The sequence below is a fragment of the Pelodiscus sinensis genome, chromosome 7 (assembly GCF_049634645.1).
Source record: "Pelodiscus sinensis isolate JC-2024 chromosome 7, ASM4963464v1, whole genome shotgun sequence".
Classification (NCBI taxonomy): domain Eukaryota; kingdom Metazoa; phylum Chordata; order Testudines; family Trionychidae; genus Pelodiscus; species Pelodiscus sinensis.
In genome coordinates this window covers 47,068,869-47,093,432 of record NC_134717.1, presented here as the reverse complement: position 1 = coordinate 47,093,432, position 24,564 = coordinate 47,068,869, and the positions used below count along the sequence as shown (strand labels likewise).

Genomic DNA, 24,564 nt, shown 5'->3' with positions numbered 1-24,564 from the left:
TCTGTCCCCTGGCCCCACCAGCACAGTTGGGACCCCATTAGTGAAGCTTGGGGGGTTTTGGAGGTATGTGGGCTTTTGCATCTCACTTGTGTGGCCCCAACTGACTTTTCTGTGGGTCAGAGACCCTTAACTCAAAACAGGTTCCTCGCCCCTCTCATAAATAAAGACAATGCTAAAACCTTTTGAGTTTGATATATTTTATTTAAAAATGGAGCCAGCCCAACATGCCCCTATCTCACTGCAGCATCATAACACTCCTGTACCACCTGACCCCAAATCTCAGCCTATTATACACTGGAGCCCCCTGTCCTGAGCCTCCTACATCCCCAAACTCCCGCATCCCCACATCCTCAGTCTTCCACCACAACACTCCTGCACTATCCACACATCACAAATCTGTATCCTGAGCCCATCACACTCACAACCTCCTTACCCTGAGCCCCTCACATACCCAACCCAAACGCTTGCACCCTCACATCCACAAGTCCATGGCTTGCTCAGCACCCCAACCTTCCACCTGAGCCCAACACTCCCAAGCCACCATCCCCGTCTCCGTCATCCAAATTCCCTCCCAGAGCTTGCACTTCTCACTCCTGCCCACATCCAAATTCCTCATTCCCACCCCAGAGCCCATACCTCCTGTCTCAACCCAGTGAGAGTGTATAAGGGGATAGCAAGTGATGGAGAGGAGGGGAACAGAGGATGAGGCCTCAAGGAAGGGGTGGGGTCTTGGGGAAGGAATGTGATTTTCATGCATTGGTGGGTCTCCCCCCCCCTTTTTTTTTCTTGACAAATTTAGGGGTTCCTTGACATTTTGAAAAGCTGAAAAGAATTCCATGGCCAAATAAAATTGGGAAATACTACTCTAGTTTATCAGGTTTTTGTTAGTTTGTTTTGATGTTCTAACCTGATTATCAGTTGTATCGGATAACCAGCATTCTGCTGTATTTCTTTGGATTACTGTAGCATCTAGGCATCCTAATTATGAACCAGCACCCAGTTGTGCTAGGCTCTGTACAAACACAGGATTTGAAAGAGAACAAAGAAATGGCTTTAGGAATGTTTACAAGAAGCTCTTCTCAAGTGTGTGTGTTGGGGGGGGGGAGATGAAGGGAGGAGAAGAGCGGGGGAGAAAGGATGTTTGGTGTATGATAATTTAAAAAGTGGGCAAGGGAGTCAATTGTCAACCCCCCAATACTGAAGGTTCAGTACTTCATGAGATCTAGTGAAAAGCTATGGATTTTCCTATATTCTGAAAAGAGTTATAGATAAAACACAAAAGACCTGATTTTCAAAGCACCCACAGCTCTGTGCACGTCAGTGAGAGTTCTGGGTGATCTGTTCCTATGAAGAGAGCCTTTAATTTTGTATGTTTTGATCCTGACATATTCATTGTTTCTTTATATTTAGATGAAAATCTGCTGTGTGGGTTAACAGAAGCGATAGAGTGTACTTACTGTTGTTCCAATCTAGGTACACAGGCCATTGTGGGTTCTTCTGTATCTAGTAATTGTGAAAATATGCCCATTAATATGAATTTAGGAATCTACCTTCAATCCAGCTTTAAAAATAATCTTGATCACATGCTTTATGTTTTCACATTTTAGACCAGGGCTGGGGGCCGCTGACCCATAGAATGGGCAGTGGGGGCTGGAGTGCCATCGAAGTCTCCCCAATGTGGAGGAGGAGGAGCCCTAAGCCCTGAACACTGGATCCAGACAAACCTAGGACCACATCTGGCCCTTGGGTCTTAGGTTCCTCCTCCCCCCATTTTAAGCCTTCAATCAGCAATGTATGTGAGCGTGTGCCTACTTCAAGCAAGTGAATAGTTCTTTTGAAGCCAACTATGTGCTGAAGTCCCTTCCTGGATTGGTAGCCTTAATGTAAACGTATAGTCTCACTGAAAAGGCACTGAGAATTTTTAAGTATTCAAAGATGTTGATATATATTCTAACAGTGATTTGCAGTAAGGTAACCTAATGACCAAACCGTGTGTTTTGGGCATGTCTTTTACAGGTAGGTTACAAATACATGGTTTTGTCTATTATGTAATTTTGGTTTAAGGTCCGAGATACCCTTTGCAAAATGTTCTTTAATTACAGGACTTACAAGAGAACAAAAGGGCTGTAAATTGGGGGTAAGCTTCATAACAGTTTTAGATGCAAGTAACGTTGTTTGAGAATATATAATTGAAAATGTTTATGTCTATCTTAAAAGTACATTAAAACTTTGTAATGCCTTTTTCTAATAGGAGGGAAGGACAGACGAAGTGGCCTCATTCTGACAATTCCATTATGCCTTGAACAGACAAATATGGATGAGCTGAGTGTTACCCTAGACTATCTGCTAAGTATTCCAAGGTGACTAAGTAACTCTAAAGGTGTTTGTTGCTTAAAAGCACTAAATGTTTTTATCTTCCAACACAAAATATATTTTACAAAGTAATCAGAGATAGTCAATTATTTCTTGTCAAGGTCCAAATTTCTTGGTCAAGGTATAGTTATGGTCCAAACGCCAAAGAAACATTTTTTTCATGCTACAAATACAATAATGATAAGTACATTGATTTTTTTTTTCCTCCTGCTGGATGTTTAGTTGATTCTTACCCTTAATGTAGACTAAAGTTCTGATCCTGCAAATGCCTACTACCAAGCATAATGCTTGCTCATGTGAGTAACCGTGTTCGAAATCAGTGGGATTATTGCAATAGTAGGCTCTGTGCTGTATATCTGAGTTTTCAGGAGCTAAACTTTTTAAATTGAAAAATAAATTAAAATGGGTAAGAGTATACTGATTATTTTTAAAAAAATCATAGTATATGAGCACAGGGTTTTTTTTTCCTTCTTTATGTACATTTGACAACTCATTATAAGGGATAGAAAATATGGCTTAGTCCCATAATGATGCAGTTATAGTAAGCTAAAATATATACATGTGAAGTAGTAATACTGTCTGTGTTTGAGCAATGACTTTCTAAATTTTTATATGTAGAGCTGGCACTAATGTGAATACAGGCAGTCCCCGGGTTACGTACAAGATAGGGACTGTAGGTTTGTTCTTAAGTTGAATTTGTACGTAAATCGGAACTAGCGTCCAGATTCAGCATTTGCTGAAACTGACCAGCGGCTGACTACAGGAAGCCCGAGGCAGAGTTTCTCTGCCCCAGGCTTCCTGGAATCAGCCACTGATCAGTTTCAACAGCGGCTGAATCAGGACGCCTGGGGCAGAGCAGCTGGGGTGTTGCTGGGTTGGTCCAGTAGCGCCACTCCTCGGCGCTACTGGACCAACCCGGCAGCACTCCAGCTGCTCTACCCCAGGTGTCCCCAAGTCAGCTGCTGCTGAAACTGATCAGTGGCTGATTCCAGGAAGCCCGGGGCAGAGCAACTCTGCCTCGGGCTTCCTGTAGTCAGCCGCTGGTCAGTTTCAGCAGCGGCTGACTTGGGGATGCCTGGGGCAGAGCAGCTGGGGCGCTGTTGGGTTGGTCCAGTAGCGTCGAGGAGCGGCGCTGTGGGAACAACCGGCAGTGCCCCAGCTACTCTGCCCCAGGGGTCCGCGAGAAAAGCCTGGTTTGCTGGGGGGGGGGGGGGAAGGGGCAGCAGACCAGGGAGACGCGGAGCAAAACCGCGGAGGACCCGGGCGGTGGGACTGCGGTGCGTTTGGGCGGTCCCGCCACCCGGGTCCTCCGCGTCTTTGCTCTGTGTCTCCCTGGTCTGCTGCCCCCCCCCCCCCCCAGCAGACCAGGGAGACTCGGAGCAGCTTTTCTTGTCCCGGAGGACGCGGGTGGCGGGACCGCAGCACATCTGGGTGGTCCCGCCGCCCACGTCCTCCAGGGCGAGAAAAGCCCCGTTCTTAAGTATGGATCCGACATAAGTCGGATCCGCGTAACCCAGGGACTGCCTGTAGTTAACGCTTTCCAGTGTATTCAGTTGTTTATCACTTGAAAAAGTTAACTGTTGAGGCTGAAACTTCCTATGCTGAGTCATTTCACTGAGAAGCTCGAGCCTTCATGTTTAAACCAGGGACTTAAAATTGAGCAAAGATGTTATCCTGAGTTGGCCAAAATTTGGCCAAGTTAAAAGCCTCTGAAAATTGCCACATGCACATGCTCAGTTTAGATTTACTAGACCCCAGCAGCTAAATTCTCTGAATATTCCGTCTGCATAAGCATGCTCTAGCCCATACTGTAGGCTGAGCAGGACTCTCTTTATGCTGCTAGATGCTGTGGTACCTGGCACTGGACCTGGGAGCAAAGAGAGATTTTCTGTATGCTCCTCTTGCTGTAATCTAGGCAGGAAGGATAAGGGTGCAGACACTGGCCACTGATAACATTAATGCTGGCATTTCCTAATATTTGAGTGCTTGATTTTGTAACCCTAATGGTCTTTCACATTTTTTTTTACAAATATATACTACTTTGAAAAATATTTTTAAATTAAATTTATTAATTAAAAAGGGAGTAAATAAGTGCTTCCAGTTCTTCTGGCTAGCTTTTTTGTGTGTTGTAATTAATGGCCCTGAGTCAGAAGAATACATAAGTGCATGTTTAAAATGTAAGCCACCAGCCTAAATGTTTTCCTGGATTGGTAACTAGATCAAGAGATTTAGGAACAAAACTTGGAAGTTGTATTCTTCACTCTGCAACAGACTTCCTGGGTGGCTTTAGGAAAATTAACCTCTTCGGTTAATGATAAGGGGAACTGCAGTATAAACACAAAATATTATAAGTATTTGGTATTCCAGAAATTGTTGTTTAAAAAAATTGGTAGTAGTGTACAAACAAGTATGCCTGAACAGTAAAAAGGAAAAATGTTTTGTAAGTGAGCATATTTTAGCTTTTAGGGAGATTTTTTAATAAGTAAAATTGCAAAATTCCATAGCAGTGTCCTGTTTATAAAATGGCTGTGATGAAAGTCAGTAATAACCAAGCTAATCACTGTGATAGCTGACACTTTGTTCCTTGTATCTTCTTTTTTAGTGAAAAGTGTAAAGCTAGAGGATTTACTGTGATAGTGGATGGCAGAAAATCTCAGTGGAATGTGGTAAAGACAGTTGTTTTAATGCTCCAGGTAAATCATTTTTTATATATTCACAGTCAACAGATGAGTTTTATTGATGGTAGTCAAAATGCTGTGTTACTGTAACGGCTGAAAATTCTTTATAGGTGAACCGATATTGTGATGTAATTACCAAATATATGCTCTTACAAAATTCTGTGCATCTCAAAAGGGGGTTTATATATTTCTATAGAGAGTTATTCAGATTTTTCTCAACTGAGGGTCATCTCAAGCTATTTGTTGAGAGGCCAGGGTTGTGCAAAATAGAGCAGATTGGTAACTGCCTTCTTTTTAATATGGTAACCTAGAAATGATAAAAAATCCCACTTGAGGACATCTGTTGTGTTGTGAGCACCTGAGGAAATCCCCCAGATTTTTTGATAGTGGGAGCTTCTGAGTAGACTTCTAGGAAAGTTTTAAATAGAGGATGTTGCAGTATTTAGATTAGAAGAGGTAATTGTGCCTATTGCGCCCGTATTAAAGAGGCATGGTTGTACCTACTAGCCAGTCTTTCATGAATGATGATCCTGGGGTGCTGAAAGTTCCTGAATGAAGGAAGAGAGGTAGAGAGAAACCTGAGGCTGCAAACTGTTTTGGTGGAAGCCAGGCAGCTATCCATTATAGATCAGCCAGTTTTTCATTCCCACTCCCTCCTTTCTTTCCACTTAATCCAAGTAGCCGATAGAAGAGGGTCTCTGCTGGGTTTGTTTTTGTCAATATCCCTGTCTTTGATCAGGCCTGGCAAAAGTAAGGAATGATAGTCTAGGTTAGAGGAAAAGGAAATGTAGAGCTTATTATCAGGTTATTTATATTGTGACTAGGGATGTCAACGAGTAGATGACAACACAACCGATAAGCCTGGGTTTATTGGTTAATCCTATCGAATACATGCATCCCCTTACCCTTGCTGACTCTATATATCAGAGAGAGTCGGGGGAGAGAAGAGGGGGGCGAGAGCTGGTGCCCGTGGGGAGCTGGCTTTAAGCCTGCTCTATAAAAGCATTGGATCCACCTGTGCCTCACCCCCGCACTGCTTTCTCTGATAGAGAGTCAACATCACGGAGGTTGAGGCGGCAGGCGGGAGCTGATATGTGTGGGGATCTCACTTTTAGCTGGCTCTCTGCATATGCTGGCTTTGCAGATCTGCCTGCCTCCTGCAGAGGCAGCGGGGGGGGGGGGGGGGGGCGGAAACGGGGGATGGGATGACAGGAGCCACCATCCTCTCTTCTCTCCCCCTATGTTGCTGCCTTTTTCAGAGTCAGCAGTTTGGGAGGGGTCAAGGCAGCCTGTTGTGACACAGGCTCTATCCACAAAAGCTGCTCTGTGTCAACAGTCCCTGTCTGCGGGGGCGGTCCAAGCTCCCTGCGGACAGGGGCTGCTGCTGCAGAGCAACCTCTGTACACAGGGAGCTCGGACCCCCTGAGGACAAAGGCTGCTGCCACCCCGAGCTGCTGCTTCTGATATAGAGGCAGCAGCGCGGGGCGACAGGCGGCTGCTGGTCTGCACAGGAAGCTAGCTTTTGAACTGGCTCCCCTCACAGACTGGCTCCTGTCTGCCATGTTGTGCTGCTGCCTCTAATACAGAGACAGCAGCAAGGCATGGCAAGGGGCTTTCTAGGAGTAGGGCAGAGATTGCACTGGCTGCTGGCCCCACCTCTGGCCACTGTTGAATAGCCGTTTAGCCACTAAAATTTGTTATGGTTACATGGCTATTCAATGACACACTATCTAACATCCCTAATTGTGACTGCATCTCTGCTAGTAGCCTCACTTGCATGTTGAGTGTGCTAAAAAAATGGAATATTTGAAAATATCACTTAAATCAAAATCTGTAAATAAAACAAGGTCAGAAGAAACTAGCTGATATTACATTATTAACATGGATACGAGTAGTGCTTAGGAGCTCATTGTTCAGAACCCCCATTGAGCTATGTGTTACACAAAGTCAGAAAAGTTGGCCCATTATTTAGAGCTTGGCAGCATGAGAACCCTAGCAAAAGGGAATCCAGCATGCAGCACAAATGTAGTCTAGGGAACCCTAAAATGTGCTGCACACCCACATTTTCACTCTTCTTTTTACTGCAGAGGTGTAACTAGCGGAGAAGACAGAACCTAGTTTTAGTCTGAGCAGCCTTCATGTCAGACTTACATAAAATTTTTACAAGTGAACATGTTAGAACAATGTAAATAGTTTAGAGTCCAGGCCCTGTGTATCATTGGTGCACCTATATTGTTTGGTGTGTCTCACTGACTTCTATAATCTATGTATATCTAATCAGGAGGCTGTGACCCTCCCTCTTTAATATAGGCATGGCAATGGTTTTCCAGCCTTTGCCACTTCCTGTCTAGACTGCTCTTTGGGAACTCTGCCAATGTCTATTCATGAAGCCTACCCAGGAGCTCCTCCTAGAATAGAATATAGGTAAGTCACTGTGGTGAAGTTTATAGAGTTTGTTTCCTTGGGAGGGTCTTCAGAGCAGCAGAGTCTTAGTTTATATTTGGTTTAATTTTCATCTGATTTTCCAGTTTATATTTTACCCCGGGAAGAAATAAAAGTGGCTTTTAATTGCAGAAAGTGGCTTTTAATTGCAGAAATTAAAATGTGGTTTACAGCTTATTTTTAAAATATTTGCTATGTGCCTACGTGCTCCTGTGATTGGCAGTCTAAAATCTGTGCTATATATAGTGCCATAAAAGTTAGTCTCCAGAAACAGAAGTGAAAATCTTCTTGTTTTGTAACAACATAGTTACATAGATAAGAAATATCTTTCCTTTTTGTTTTTCTCTGATGACTCTTTTAAAAAAAAGAATATTAGTGTCAACTATAGAAATGTAGTGGCAGCATGTGGAAAAAGACTAAATGCATTTGCCTCTAATTTTGATCTCTAATGAGAGAGACGATCTGGAATGTAGAATCATTCTTGTGAGTAAGTACTCAAGAAGCAATGAAGCACAAAACCATTTTTTAAATGAGTAGACCGAGGACAGAAAGAGCAGAGTTAAATAAGCACAATAACTATGAGCTTGCAGTTTTGATTTGTAATGGATCTGGCATAGAAAAATAATTTGAAATAATATGTTAAATTGAAATTGAAAGAATAGACTTTTAGGGCCACATTTTCAAACGCCTCCTCTATATTTGCATGTCCTTCGTTGCACATGTAAGTTTATAAGTGACCATATTTGGGCATTTTAAAATTGTGTTCTTTATTTGTGCTTTCAGAAGGAGAAACTAGAAATGCATTCAAAGATAACATTTGAATTTTTAGGATTCCCAGAAAGCCTTGTCATGTACAAATTCAGAAGCTGGATTGCAAATTTAGACCCTAGAATGCTGTTGGTTCAATTAATAGGGTAACACATTATCAGGCTTTCAAAATATTGAGCGACACCTTTATGAGCAATAAATAACATGATCATGAAAATTTTCAGCACGATATGACTCTTTACCAACTTTCCTATTGCACAATAATGCATCTAAATGTTGTTGTTCTAATGTGCATTTGCTTTTACGTTTCTATGCAGTGTTTTTAAATCAGAAATTAAAATTTATTTGCAGTTTAAAAATGTTTTCATTGTCAGTTATGGAACAGAGATGTCTAGTGTTACTAGCTCTGTGTGCAGTCTTGTGAGGAGGGGGCAAAAGATGGCAGTTGCCCCAAGGTCTGAAGCAGTGGCGTTGCCCGGAGCCCCAAACCCTTTAAATTGCTGTTGGGGTGCCACGCGGTGCACTCCAGATGGCTCTTAGGGCTACCTGAGGATGCGGGTGGTGCTACATGGCACACTTCAGGACAATATTGCAGCTCCCATTGGCCGGTTTATTTAGGCATAAGATTTCATGGGCTGGAACCCTCTTTGTCAGATACATCTAATGAAATCTAATGCCCAAATAAGTGTATTAGTATTTAAAGTTCTACAGAACTTCTTCTTCTAGTATAATTACAGTGTAATAGCTGATCCATTGATCTTAAATCCTGATGTAATAGTAAAGTATATATTTCTCTTCTAGCTTGTCTTGTTTCTTTATTGTAGTAACCTAGCAGGAGTTCTGATTTCAAATATAGTATCAATTAGCTTGTATAAAATAGTGACATCAACATGTAGTTAACTACATGATTAATTGATAAGCCTGGGTTTATCGGTTATTCTTGTCAACTACACACACTGCCTCTCCCCCCCCCCCCTTGCTGCCTCTAATACCGAGGCAGCGGGGGGGGGGGGGGGGGGAGGAAGGAGCCAGTGCCTGAACTGTGTGGAGCCGCCTCCCCACCCCAACTGCTGCCTCTGATAGAGAAGCAGCAATGCAGAGGGTGAAGAGGGGCAGTTGGAAGCCAGTACACATGGGGAACCGGCTTTCAAGCCAACTGCTCACACGTTGGCTCCTTCAAAGCTGCATCTTCCCCCTCCCCCCCACTGCTCCCTCTCTATCAGAGGCAGAAGCGAGAAATGGGGAGTGGAGGGAGCAGGGGAGGCTGCCACAGAATAGCCTCTGTGCCTGCGGACAGGGGCTGCTGCCCTGGGAACTATTGAATAGTTGTATAACTGTTAAAATTTGATGAGGTTACATGACTATTCAATTGCACGCTGTCTAACATCCCAAGTATAAAGCTTTCCATTTAACTTCTTTTCCATAGTGTATTCTCTAGATAAAATGCAAACAGGCTGTAAACGGAAAGTATCATATCAGCTTTAACTATAGTTTTTTTTACCATATAAGTAATATTCATTCAGGTAAATAGGCTTGTGTAGAGTTCTTTGGTTTGTTTTTTGTCTTTTTTTCTATTGCTGATGGAGGTTGGCTAGTGGGTAGAGCACAGTTTTGGAAATCAGGAGACCTGATTCTATCCCCAGTTCTGTTGTGACTCACTGTGTACTTCAGTGCAAATCACTTAATCTCTGTATAATTTCTCTCTGTATAATTAATATACAGCCACCTATTATCTCGATGTTTTAAGCCTTGTTTAATTCATATTTGTAGAGAGTATTAAGTTCCTGGATGAAGGGTGCTGTCTGAAAGCAAGTTGATTTTGCCATAAATCAGAATTTAATCTGGAATCTTTTATCAGCTTTAATTTGTTTTGCAGAATGTTGTTCCAGCTGAGGTATCTCTTGTTTGTGTAGTAAAACCTGATGAATTTTGGGACAAGAAGGTTACACATTTTTGTTTTTGGAAAGAAAAAGATAGACTTGGCTTTGAGGTATGTATAGTTATTTTTCCCCCTATAAGGAATGTTAACACTCTAACCATGCTAGAATGATACATATCTGATTGGAATGGATATTTCTTAAAGAATGTTTAGCAGTATTCCCGACTGCTTTGTAAATACCTCTGAAAAACTACGGTGACGTATTGCTTTTAAAATCTTCTTGAGCTACAAACAAAATTTGGGTAGAATGTTAAATGAAGTTTTGGAGTTGAAGCTTTGCTACTTTTGTACTGGTTTGACTATGATGGTAAAGCTGTTTCATACCACTTTCCATGTTTTTATCGACAAGAATTTTTACATAACGGTATAGTATATAGTCTGGGTGGCTCCACCACCGAGGACTGTTTGAATGCTCCTCTTCTACTGTCACTCACGAAAAAACAAACATTTTGAAGGTACAGTTCTAAGCCTCAGTATATTCATTTCCCCCTTATACATCTTAGTTCTTGGTATTGGTCACTAGGAGTATAGGCATCCTATGTTTTTTCTAAGATTGATTATATTTTGACTTGCATGAAATGGACTTTGTATATATAAGGGATAGCAAACAAGAATAATTGCATCCTTTTATGTTTTACATAAGTGTAGTGGAGTCAAGGGGAAAAGAATACTGCCTTATGACAGTCATTCCAGTGCACATCAGTGGATATACTGTCTGGTCATCTATTGTTCTGCACAGGTAAATCAAAGTGACTTGAGGGGGGAACCTCCTTTTCTTTAGAAAGGATCAGAAGGAAAACAGTCTCCCTTATGATAGATGTTTCTTCCTGATGCCGGAATTATAATATGTTCTCAGTTTCCAAATATTTCTATAGAAAATATAGAAATGCATTTTAAGGGAGGAAAGGGGATGAGAAGGTAGCAGCCCCACGTTGTCTTCTGTGACTGGGGATAAAAAGCTGTCAACTTAAAGTGTAGCATGTGTCTCAAAATTTCATCAATAAGAAGAAAGTGTGGGGTATTAATTCATACGGAGTTTAGTCTTCCTACAAGCTTATTACCAAATGTTACCTACAGAGCCCAAATAACGGCAGGATGTATCTCCTGAACTTCTACGTCTAAAAAAGAAATTCCAGGGAAGGAAATGCCATAAGGCTACGTCTACACTGCAGTGCCATTTAGGGATACCAGAGGTATCCTGAAATAGCTATTCCACATTTTGTGAGCATGCCCTTTCTTTCAAAATATCAAGAGCTTGCTATTCCGAGGTCCCTGTAAACCTCATTCCACAAGGAGTAAGGGACGTTTCAGAATAGCAGTTTATTTCATAATGAGTGCTGTATAGACAGTGCCAAATTTTGAAATAAGCTATTTTGAAATTACCTCAAAATAAGCTATGCAATTTGCGTAGCACAAATTGCGTGGCTTATTTTGCGCTCTGGGTGCAGTGTAGATGCACCCCAAATGCGTGGCTCATTGGTTTAGGGTCCAGTTCTAATTTTGAAACAACTTGATTCCCTTTTCTGAATTCTTAATTGTAGTGATATGAACGAGTAGTTGATTATCCAATAAGCAATGCTTATTGGATAGTTGACACACTAGTCGACTAGTTGCTTCCCCTCCCTTGCTGCCTCGATCAGAAAGAGGCAGCAAGGGCAGTAGGGAGAGCAGAGGGTGCTTCAAAGCGGCAGCGCCGCTTGAAGCCCAGGGTCAGCTGGGGACCCTGTCTCTTACCCCGAGCTCCATGTGGCACTGCTGGCAAGTTTTTCCGCAAAAGCAAAAAGTTTTTCTACTTTGCGGAAAAACTTGCCAGTCTAGACACAGCCCTAATGTATGGAGAGCTACCTCCCTATTTAAATCCCCGCTTCATTGACTGTCGGTAGGTCTAATTTACATGCCTCTGGCGACAGAGGCATGTAGTCTAGATATACCCTAAGTGATTGTTATGTTCAGTTTAATAGAATAAGGACAACCATTTTAATGAAGGATGTCCTATTTTGTGGTGCTGGTGTTGATCATTTGTGCTGCTGAAATTAAACCTTTGTGTTTTAAAATACAGTAATATATCAGACAAGTGAGTAGTCCATAGTGAGTTATTTTGAGGATGAAAGCACAGAAAAAGTCCCAAGTATTGAAATACCAAAGTTCTATTCATTTCTAGTTAAGAAAAAAGCTTTTTCAGCAAATATTTCCTACTGACTCTTGTACTATGGCTTGGTGAGTTATGTACTCCATGATACACAAGTCAGATGTCAGGGAATAGAGACATGTTATACTGCTGTATATTTAAAAATCCATTTTGAAAAAGGCCTGTTTTGTAAAATACTTTATAATTTTGTACCTCTTCCCCTCCTCCCCCACTCAAATAAAAAAAAAATCAAGGAAAAGAGAGCACAGTGTGCAGACCCTGCCTTCCTCCCCCTCACCTCCAGCAATGTGTGGAAGAACTTATGAAATCTCTTTTCCTCCACTTTCTTGGCAGATTTCCTTTGGCCTTATCGCTCCAGTTTTGTTGTCTGACTTGAACTCTTTTACTCTGTCCTCTACACAGTCTCTGCTGTTTCACTGTGCAGTAAAACACAGAAATGAGTAGGTAATGGGGAGATTGAAACATGGGAGTCTAGTAGCAATTGGTGAGAGGTGCTGTTGGTAGCTACCCAACTGTGTAGTTGTTTTTACACATATTACTGTGTTTAAGGTCAAGTCTACACTGCTAAGTTGCAGTGCAGTAAATCAGCTTGCAGAGCTGTAATTCCCAAGGTGTCCACACTGGCAAGTTGCTTATTGCGCACTAACTCTGCAGTAACTTTATTCCTCCATCTCCACTCATTAATTTTTTGCTACTTGGTTACAGTTAGAAAATCTGACTCACTAAAAGGTGGTTTAGCAGATCTTCTCTTTTTGTGTATCCCAATGTTGCATAAATTGCTGGTTTCATCCCCTTGGAGGCTAGTCTGATTTACCCCAAGAAGAGAGTCACACTTTCAGGCTGGGTCCAACTCAAGTTTATTGGTTGCAACCAAGGTACGGCTAAGGAACTCAATGTTCAAAGCAGAGCCGACCCTGAGCATTGGCTAAGCATCCTTTTTATACTTTCTTTAACTTTCTTATCTAACTTGGCACGTCTTGATTTGTTACCTTAGCTTCGTGTTGCCGCGTTATTGGTTAGCATATTTCAACTCTATTCCATTCAGTAACAACCACCAGTATAGCTTACTTAAGCAATAGCAGTTAGCAAATTTCCCTAACTCAAGTAATACGTGTACTCCAGTCCTTGAAAAATGGGTCTAAACAGCTAGTTCCCCTTTTTACTACAGCTTCTAAAACATGCGCAATTAGCTAAATGATATGTGCTGTTTCAAGCTTAAGTAATGGAAGGGGGAAGAAGCACACATAGTCTTTACTATATTTTACTACACCAAGCCTTATCTGTTTTAGAGATGACCGTGTCTTAATTTTTTCTACTCCTCTTGGCACAGAAGAGCATGTTCTAATCTGATTTATGCATAAAATTTACTTAAGTTGTGGTGAATATATTATTTGCGGCAAAAAACACAGTTTGCCTTTGGATTGAATTTGCAGCACTGCCAGTTAACAAGGAAAGAGTTGTTTTTCCGAACTGTGCCTGTTTTATCTTGAAGACAACTAGAAACCTCATGCTGCCATATTTCCAGTCACTTTTCACAGTATAAATTCATTTTAACTGTGGTGATTTCTATAATAAATCACTGACTCAAGAAAATGGCACTAGAAGCATATGGTGGTCCAAATATCCTTCTAGGATTCTGCATATTTGAGACTTAAAATGTTTTAAGAGTAGTCACCACTGTAACCTGAGGTGTCTGACATGAAGGGAGTCTCCCATAGGCAGAGCTGTCCCATGGCGAGGGTGAATTGGTCCACCTACCAAGAGTCTTGCATTATTAGGACTGTCCCAATATTTAGCCTTTTGTCCCTTGTCCTGACCAGTGTACGATTGGGATGCCAGTTATCCCAATATTTAGGTGAGGAGGTGGGTGGGAGAGGAGGTGAACAGGGAGGTGAGTGGCTGGCAGGCAGATGAGAGGGAAGTGATGAGGCAGGGGGCAGGTGAATGGTGAGGAAAGCAGAGGATGGGGAGGGTACATGAGATGGATGGTGGGGAGACTAGTGGAGGTGAGCAGTGGCGGTTGAGGGTGGGAGAGGAGGCAAGCGGCAGCTGGGTGGGTGGATGTTCCAGGTGGCTGGCAAGGAGGCTAATGGGGAGGCAAATGAGGAGATGAGCAGCAAGTGAGTGAGTGGATGGGTGGCAAGGGGGCGAGTGGCTGGCAGGCGTGCCAGGCAGATGTTGAGGAGACTAGTTGGGAGGCTGATTTGTCCTGGATCCCAAACCTACTATGGACAGCCCTTTGGGTAGCAGCATTCCTAAGATATAATTATTTGCCTATTAATCACTCTGGAAATAGATAAAAGGTAAATACAAAGATACACATTTGTGTGACACATATATGTGCAACACATTTTCTGCAAAGAGATACTTGTAAGTCCCATTTATTAGTCTATTTTATTCTCACTGAAAAGTGTTGTGTTGAAGAGCTCAGGGGGTCTTTTGTAAGATCCCAGGAACTTGGGAAGAGCCGACATAATACCTGTCTTTAAAATGAAGAAAAGGAAGCTCCATGATATTATAAACCAGCCTAACTTTGATACATGGAAAAGATACTGGAACAAATTATGACGCAATCAGTTTGCTAGCACCTAGAAGATAATATGGTGATATTAATCATCAGTATGGATTTGAGAAGAATAAATCATGCCATGCCAGCCTAACATCCTCTTTTGATGGGGTTACTGGTGTGCGGGAGGGGAGAAGCAGAAGACATCATCTATCTTTATTTTTAATAAACCTTTTGACATAGCCTTACATGACATTCTAATCAACACAATAAGGAAATATGGTCCTGAGCTGGCCACAGTGTCAGGCCACTGTGAGGAAAGCAGCCTCTCTTTCTTCCTTGTCTGCAGTTGGCAGAGTTGCAGAGTGGCTGCTCTCTGTTCTGGCGCTAGTGGGCAAAAAGGAGTAACTGCAGCACCTTTCCAGCAGTGTATTTTGTGTGTGTGTGTGTGTGTGGGGGGGGAAATCTGTGCTATACATGAATTCTGAACATGTGCTTATTATAAAGTGAGAAGGTTTTTTTAAAAAACTAGGCATATTTAGTCTTGAGAAAAGAAGACTACACAGAGCCTGATAACAGTCCTCAGTGTGGCAAGGACCATTGTAACGGTTAAGGGCTCACGAGATTAATAGTTCTCCCTGTTCACTAAAGTCTGCAGAAATGTAACCGGTTTAATCTGCACCCAGAGAAATTTAGGTTAGATATTAAGAAAAGATTTCTAACTATAAGGTTAGCTTACCAAAGGAGGAGGTAGTACAGTCCCTGGCTTTGGAAATTAAGAACAGTTTAGACAAAAAGCTGTAAGGGATGGTCTAGATATGCTTAGTCCTGACCCCAGAGCAGGGGGGCTGTACTGGATGATATCTCCACAACCCTTCAGCCCTATATTTCTGTGCTCCTGCAGAGAGATGGGTTTTTGGTCATTTTATCACATGGAATCTATCAAACATTGTGCATCCCCATTTGAGATGTGCATTACTTTTAAATGGGAGGCCTGAATTTATACGAAGTGACTGAACAGCAGTAGATTGAAAGAGGGAGTTGGTAGGTGAGAGAGTGAAGAATACTTCTAGTATTGTAACAACTTTTACGTAAACCCTTGGGAATTTTTTCATAAAACAGGGAGTTAAGTGATATCCAGAGAACTTAGTCTATTTTTCAGGGTTTTGTAAAAACAATAACTTAACCCCATGTGGAATTCTCAGAGGCTGTTCCATCTTCTGTAGTAGCCAGCTGTGCCCTGCAGGACAACTCTAATGAAAAAGCCTCTTCCTCAGAGATTGGGAGAAACAACAACATTCCCAGATTAGACAAGGAAGCACAGGGGGATTTTGTTGAGGATAGTGCCGTAAAGCTGTATTTGTGAGGTCGTAGGAAGAATCTTGTTGCTCAAGCAGTCAGGTCAGTTCTGCTGTTTGACAGAGGCATCAATGAATTCTTGCCCATTCTCTCCCCCCGCATCCTTCTGCGTAGTTAAGCCAGCCAGTCTGTCTTTAATGCGCTCCTCCATCCCTGTCCTGCCGTTTGGAGGGACAGTGTGCTCTGTTTCTTCCCTGGCACAACAGCAGACAATCACTACTCGTAAATACAAGGAGAATGGGAGTTGTCATGAGGATTGACACTGAGTTGAGTGCAGAATCCTTCTTGGCATCTTTTGTAAAGACTACTGCCAGACCATTAGAGGAAGGTGGCCTGACTCACTTCTGGTGCTGGAAGGCATACCTGCCTTCATGCTCTTTGAACTCCTGGCATCACTGCTCTGTGTCCTCCCCAGTACAGCTCCCACTTGGTTCACAACAAAGCTTTCCCAGCCCTATGATAGATGCCTCCCTGGGAGATTCTCAGTTTCTCACTCCTATCCTCCTCTAAAGCCAAAAGTAGTCAGAACCTATGCTAACAAGTGGACTCAGAAGTTTGCCCATCTCATTAGCTTGCAGTCTGTTGAGCATGTTTTAGGAAGTTCAGACTAGGAAAAGGCATATTGATTGATTCCCTTTATAATTAAAGGAACAATTTAAAGAGTTGTATAAATCAAGTGCTTTGTAACAAGACTTAAAATAAATAGTGTCTGAATATTTTAAATACTTATGTTTTTACTGTGGCTCAGTCATATTTTCTTATCTCTCCTTTTCATGTTTTCCATCATTTCTTATCCTGTTTTCTTGCTTGGTTGCTCATTAAAAGCCACCTCTTTCAGCTGATATTAGGATAAGTTAGGTTTCTTCTGTTAATGAAGACAGCATTGTGATTACTTTAAAAATATTTAACTACAGACATCAACCTGGAGCAATGGATGTATCCAGGATAAATCGGCTTATATCAAGGGAATAAAATGGTTCAGCTCGTGTGGTATATTTGAAAAATTAATACCATTTTTAATCTCACTGATTATTGATGTCTAATGCAATAATATAATTGTACAGATTGTTTTGTTTGACATTAGACTTTTATAGTAGTGCCACTCTGTTTTACTAAAATATATATTAATTTTAAAGAATGATAAGTTCATGTTGCAGAACAATTAAATTTTAAGCAAAACTACATATTTCAAAGTAATAAATATACTAACAAAACAATTAGGTAGCACACAACTTTGCTCTAAGTTTAAGTTATCCCAATAAATGTAACTACATTTTATTTGACAGATACTGTATTATTTGATAACCAAGATTACGTTGATTTAAAGAATGGAAGTATCTGACTATATACAAAACTATACATTTTAATGCTCTGGTATTACCTTTTTTATTTTTAAAGATGGTCACAGTAATGTGTGCAACCATGTTCTGGTGCCCCATAACACTGGAGGGAAGCCCCTTATTACCTTTGAGAATCAGTAAGGCTTTTGAAATAACCTTTCTTGTACTTCTAGATGAATCTCTAGTACTTGATGTGCTGTTTCAGAAGCACATATATAAAACTACAGACACCTTTTTTTTTATCCTATAACCTATAACAGGTTTAAAACACTGGATATTTGTTTATTCCTAGTAAAGAAAATATCTGAATAGACTAGATAAGTATTTCCATATTTGTTTGGATCTTTAAAAATAGACTAATAACTAGTCTCCAGTTTGGCTACAGATACTGTTTTATCTTATATTTATAAATTCCTTTTTATACATTCTGTAAAATTTATTGTGTTTACAATGCTACATAAATATTCATTATCGATAAAACAGAACATCAGTCTCTTTTTCTGGAAATGAAGGCCAGTTGTCTTTGGTATGTTTATAAAATAATTCCTTTTAAAATGTACCTTTTTCTACTTGCAGAAGAGATGAAAATCTAATTTCCCAAAATAATGCCTCAACATGGATAGTTTCCAAAATTGGAGGAATTCACTCTATTAGTAAACCCTACATGAGCACACTCAAATTTGTATTAGTTGAACCAAATATCTTAAATTACTCCAACAATATTAATGCAGTTTTTCTCCCCTAAAGACAACATCTTTACTAAGGCCATTCCTGTTTTTTTAAGACAATATCTCTGGGAATTTTGAATGTGCTTAAATATCGTGGGTTTTTTTTTTAATTTCTCAATGAAATTTTTTTAAAAATAGTTTTGTTTTTTCATAACATATTGCTGTAGGAAAAGTTTGCCATTGTCTTCTGACCTGGTTTTACTCAATGAACATTAAAGACATAATATACTAATTCAGAATAATACATTACTAAAAGAAATCCTGCACTCCAAGGATGCACACACACATCCCTGTTACCTCAGAAATTGGCCATCACATCACAGACACTTTTTTCTCTTTTGAGAGACTATTTTGAAGTCCTAAAAAATCCCTGCTGAACTGCCCCGATTTTTTTGTTTGTTCTACTATTCTGTTGAAGTCACATTGCTCTTGAGGATAAATGGTTACTACAAGAACAGCATTTAGTTACTACAACAGAGGCATTTTGTTAATGTGAGCAATAGTATAATTGTCAAATATTCTATGAGGGATAGTCTGCTGCTAAGAAAAAATGGGTATTAACCAGGGCCGGTTCTGAACCATTTTTCTGAGTTTTGATTACCTTATTGATACCCAGATGGGGGGAGAGAGGCCAAGATGGGAAGAAAGTGGGGGACTTCAGCCATTAACACTTTTTTCTGCTTTTAGGAACACCATCTGTCCTCTAAGAAATTTAATCTTTTCTCTCTCATTTTTATATTGGACAACCCACTATCCAAAAGCATTTAATCTGGTTTCAAAAAAGAGTGTTTTTTCACTAAGTCAACAATAGTGAGCATTAAAAAAAATTACAAAGAAATTGCAAGCAGACCATGGGTTTTTGTTTCCTTTTCATTGTAACAAAGGCTTATTTGCACTTGCATCTTATTCACATGAACTGAAAGCTAGTTACTCAATAGAAAACCGTCATACCTAATGGCTTCTTTTAAAATGGGAGAGAAGATTAATAATGATGTACTTTAAGGTTGGTATTGAGACTACTGTAATTTAGTATTAATGATTTTGGAGGGGAAAGCAGACAGCTAGTTCAAGAGGGCCAATGAAGGCATATGTTGTTCCTTACTTTCAGCTTGCTATAACCTAGAGAGGTTTGAGAGAAACTCATATGCCTTTAAATGCTTTGGGAAGCATCAAAGGAAGATGAAAAGAGACAACCTGCATAATGGAAGAGGAAATTCAACTTAAATGTCAGGATATAGAAGTGTAGGAATTTAAGAAACTTGTTTTAAATTTTTGTAGAACATTCACTGCCACAGGAGGCGAGACAGTTGCTATGACTAGATTCTCAAAAGCTCTAGGAAGCTTGGACAGCAATAATATTTGTAGGTATGCAAGTTAAGGTAATTAGATCTCATGCTTCAGGACACAGTTTTAATCTCAAGCAGAATTCCCCTCTCCACTCATCGTTCAGCATTGCACACTTTGCCATTAGGTTCTTAGGCTATTTGTCCTCACAAATTGAGTCAAATTCTGCGTGATTATTTTAGAGAGGCAAACTGTTGGGAAATGGGAATGGATATTTCCCTCAACACTGATCCAGAGTCCCAAGACTTTTCCCATGCTTACATGTGACTTCATCCAGAGCATCAATAACATTGGAGTACTGCATTACAGTTCTACTTCTTTGATGAAGATCCTGAGTTACACTTAGCCTCAGTTCATGACCTTCCATTCCACATTTGGCTTCTCTTCAGAAGAAATGTTTATATTTCCTTAGGAGCAGTCGCAGCAATAATCCCAGAGAACTGTTGATAACTCCAATGTAATTCAAATAAAATAAAGTTTATTAAACAGAAAATACAGAACCACTGAAAATAAACCACACTCTAAAACTTTGTACCTTAAGCTCAGGTTATATAAAAACTTGCTATTCAAGCAGACACATGGCAGTTTGTTTTGGTTCTTATGTTGCTAGTAAAGTGTTTGTAAAACGGGTGAGCAAAAGGGCCTCTGTGGGCCGGATTCAATTAGGGCCTGGAGGCGGGGGAGCATGTGAAGTTTCCTCCATCCTAGCCCTGCCCTATGAAGAGCACGTGGCACTTAGAAGTGCCGTGTGCTCCTAGCAGGGCGGGAGAAGACTTTGCGGGCTCTCCCACCCCTAGGCCCTGATTGGCCTGGAGGCAGGGGAGCGTGGGAAGTCTCTTCCCAGCCAGGGTCATGGGCACCTGGGTGGGGGGAGGGCAGGCAAAGATGCTCCCCCACCCCCAGACCAATCATAGTCTGGGAGTGGGGAACCCAGAAGTATCCTGGCCCCACCCCTTCCACTCGAAGCTCTACCCCTTCCAGTGTGGCCCGGGGCCACTTCACAAATGTTTGAAGTGGCCCTGGACAAAAAATTATTGCCCACCCCTGGTATTAAACTCTCTCTCTCTCTCTCTCTCTCTCTCTCTCTCATCAGACTAGTCCTTCCTTTGTTTTTCTGGCTTAGTTGTCCTATCTAGTTCATGTCTCTTGGTTCTCCTCCTGAAATACAATTTGTGTTGCCAGTTTTATTTTAGTTCTGACATGGAGATGAGAAACATTGACAAGATTGTCAGTCAAATATTGGATGCCAATGCCCTGTGGCAAACTGTCTTGGATTAAAAGTTTCATAGCTGCTAAGAAAATGGAGAGGAGTGAGTGCCAGCCTTGTACACCAGGTTGGACGACAAAGAGTTCAGAAGTTGAGCACTGCACAGAATGGAAGCAGTCACTTGATTGTGGAAGAGTCAAATGGTGATAAATTTGCTTGCCAAAATTTGCAGCCAAACTGTGACGTGATTGTCCAGAGTCTCCTGGTTGACAAGAGTTAAAGGCTTTGGTCAGCTCACTTAAGGCCATATACAGTTCTTGGTGGTGTTTTTGACATTTTTCCTGGATGTTCCTAACTGTAAAAATCATTTTGGTGGTGTCTCGTGATGGTCTGAAGGCACACTGGGAATCCAGAAGTACTCCTCTGCAAGAGGAAACATGCAGGTCAGTAACATTCTAGCAAGAAGCTTCCCCATAAAGGAGAGAAAGGCATGCCTTAATAGTTGCCACTGTTGGCCTATCCAAAATGCAGATGATTGTGCTATTGTTGCATATGCCAAAGAGGATCTACAGACAGCTCTCCGAAGCTTACAAAAGCCTAGGGCTAACTTTAAACATCAGCAAAACAAACGTTCTCAACCACCTAGCTCCTGGTCAGTATCAGACTCAGCAAGGAAAATCTACATTGACAAAGAACTGGAAAATGTAGAATACTTTGCCTGTCTTGTCAGCCACTTTTCACAGAGGGCAGACATGGATGCTGAAATACAGCACAGAATCAGCTATGTCAGCCTTGCCATTGGCAGTCATACTGTCTCACTGGCTGTTCAATCACAACATCAAAACGCACTGGACTAAACTAAAAGTGGTTGTAATGACATCTCTCCTCTATGGCTGAGAGATTTGAGTGACACCTGAAACACCTGAAACTTCAGAACCATCACTTTCTTCAGAAGATCCTCAACATAAAGGGGGAGGATCATAACACCAATGCTAGTGTCTTCACAAAGGCCAACATCTTTGGTGCGGAGGGCCTGATTTTCTAGCACCAGCTAAGGTGGAGCGGGCACCGTGTGCACATGCCTAATATGTGCATACCACCAAAACAACTGCTGTATGCCCAACTCACAAAAGGAGAAAAGAAAGGGGGAGGCCACAAGAAATGTTTTAAAGATCTCCTCAAGATAAACATCAAAAGATTGACACCACAAAGACTTGTCAGTGAGGGAACATCCATTTTTGAGGACAGGCATCTGCCTCTCCCAAATCACAGCCCAACCTGACTTCCAACACTACCTGCAACTTCTGCCAGTGAATTTGTGGCTGAAGGACTGGACTTTTCAGTCAACAGAGGACCCATAAAAATAAACTCTCTTGAAAGAGGTCATCTTCAACCTTGAGAGATTGCTGCCAACAGACGCATCATTATGTGTCCGGTTATTCATGCAGGAAGTTCCTTAGACTTCAAACTCCCAACTTACTTTTAGATGCCATTTACAAAGTTTTTCTGTTGGCTGCACATTTCACCCTTACAATGCTTGTTTTGCGCATATGACGAAAGCTGGCAGGGAGAAGAGTGGGAGCATTAGGATAGGTAGGCTCTAGACAGAGTACTTGTTTAGATAGGTTGCCCATCAGCATTTTAACTGTTGTTTTAACATGTAAACCTGGTCAGAGCAGGTCTACAAGACATGATGGAAAGCCATGTTTTTTGCCAGTGTCACTCTGACTGTTTCTGCTACTTTTGGAGCTCAAGTAGTATTAACAGTGAGAATTTTGGGAAAGAAGAGGCTGGTTCCAACAAATTAACCTTTCAGAAGGAGTGAGGTTCCCCCACAATGTGCTTGGTGAGTAATTCACTCATATTTTAATCCTGACCCACAAAATATTTGAACTATGAGTGGGTTCCCGGAGAGAGATACGTTCTTGAATAGCTCCTTTCAGGCTATTATGACAGTATTATAATGGCCTGGAAGCAGCCTCATTATGCTGTCTTTGGTTTGTTCTGATTAAATCAGTATACATTGTTAATGGCATCTCTATTGAGTAGATTGTATGCCACTTCTGCTACCAATGCAAGTTATATAGAAATGTAACTAATAGGCTTCTATATTATGCTGGCTAGTGCTAGAGAACATTCTTAGATCAATCAAATTGCAGATGTGTCACAAACCATGACATTTTTCATCAAATAAGATTCTCTGCAGATGGCTGCTGAGAGAATGCCAATCCATCATCTCATTCAGATAAGTTATCTTTAAAATAATACATAGAAATTTAGTATGATTGTCACAAGTGCAGAGCAGTTCTGAATCTCTGTAAGCTCAACCACCCAGTCTCAAGCCTTTAAGTTCCCTGGAGTGGAATGCTGCAATTCGCCTATTCTTAGTGTGTGTCCTGAGTTAGCGTCCTCTAGGTCAACCATGCCTGCTGAACAGGTGTAAGAGAGTTTGGCACCTGTGCTTCTTCCCTTTGGGGACACCTGTGATCAGCGATGAACTGTGACCAGAGAACCTTCCTAAAATCAAGTATCTTCACTGTCAGAACATGCATCCTATAAGAGTAAAAGGATTTTAAACAGAAAGCCTGAACACACATGTATTGTACCTAAAGTCCCAGGCAGGCCTGTGTTGTCCCATATGCAGTGCTTTTTTCTGATGGTACTGCCCAGTACGCAGTACTGGTACCTCCAGACGCTGTACCAGCACCTCCCGTCAGAGCTCAACAACTTTTCCCCAGGAGTAATGGCACCCTTTTTTTTTAATTAAAAAAAAAAGCACTGCTCAGATGTATTACCTCTGGGTTTCTGGGCCTTGATCTCTTTTCCCCAAACGCTCTCTCTCTTTAAACCCTAACGTGGTTCCCTTTGCTAACCTCCTGTCCATTGAGAATGTCACTCCTTGAAAAACAGGTCAGTCAGGTTTAAGTGAATTTGCATTGTCTCTCAAATGTTTGATGAGAAGTATTAATTGGCATCTAAGAGCTCTCTAAGCTGCCTAACAAGTCTCATGTAGGGGCTCAAGGCTGCTACACAGAGTGCAGCCTCTGCCTCTGCCTGCTGTCCCCAGAATGGAGCTGCTGTGCCAGTTCTGGGCTGGGGTCGGGGAGGGGAACACCCTCTCCCTCCCCCGGTTGTGGCAGCTTCATGCTGAGGCCAAGGAGGGCCCTCTCCTCTGGCCATGCAAGCTCTGTGCTGGGACTAATGGGGAAGAACCCCGACCCCTCCCCCGGCTATGGTGCCCAACCTAGAGCTACCACTGCAGGGGGATGGGAGCCCCTTCCCTGCCCTGTCCCCCCCCAACCTAGTCTGGACCTGCCCTGGCTGGGGGATAGAAACCCCTCCACGGAATGCGCCAGATGGAGCTGCAGAGGCCATGGGAAGGAGCTTATCACTTGGCCCCAAGCTTCTGCACATGGGGCTACATTCCCCAGCATGCTGACTCAGGCTGCGGCTGTGCTCTTGCTGCCAGCTCAGGCTGCATTTGGGCTGAGCTCCTGGTTGCTGGCCCCACTGCCTCCGATCTGGGTGGGGCTGTGCTCCCTGCTGTGCTGGCCCGGCTGCTGTCAGGGCTGTGCTCCCCACTGCCAGCTCTATTGCGGACTATTCTCCCACCACACCAGACCTGCTACTGCTTGGGCTGCACTCCCCACTGCCAGCTGTGGCTCTCTAGTCTACTAATATCAGTGATCCTTCTGGCAACATCCGTGGTCTGGACCAGAGAGTCCTAGATT

At 41.9% G+C, this 24,564-nt stretch overlaps 1 protein-coding gene and 1 long non-coding RNA gene across 6 annotated transcripts in view; one reads left to right on the top strand and one right to left on the bottom strand.

Moving 5' to 3' along the window:
• Positions 1 to 24,564, top strand: part of SESTD1 (SEC14 and spectrin domain containing 1) — a 134,847-nt gene that overhangs the window by 54,770 nt on the left and 55,513 nt on the right. For all 4 annotated transcript variants that reach the window (XM_075933734.1, XM_075933735.1, XM_075933733.1 and 1 more), the window contains 3 exons: positions 2,252 to 2,360; positions 4,976 to 5,066; positions 10,138 to 10,251. In XM_075933734.1, the coding sequence (XP_075789849.1) occupies positions 2,252 to 2,360; positions 4,976 to 5,066; positions 10,138 to 10,251 (314 nt within the window). The remainder of the gene's footprint in view (positions 1 to 2,251; positions 2,361 to 4,975; positions 5,067 to 10,137; positions 10,252 to 24,564) is intronic.
• Positions 1 to 24,564, bottom strand: part of LOC142830199 (uncharacterized) — a 58,863-nt gene that overhangs the window by 10,909 nt on the left and 23,390 nt on the right. For both annotated transcript variants that reach the window (XR_012905233.1, XR_012905234.1), the window contains exon 4: positions 1,458 to 1,503. This is a non-coding gene — a long non-coding RNA (uncharacterized LOC142830199). The remainder of the gene's footprint in view (positions 1 to 1,457; positions 1,504 to 24,564) is intronic.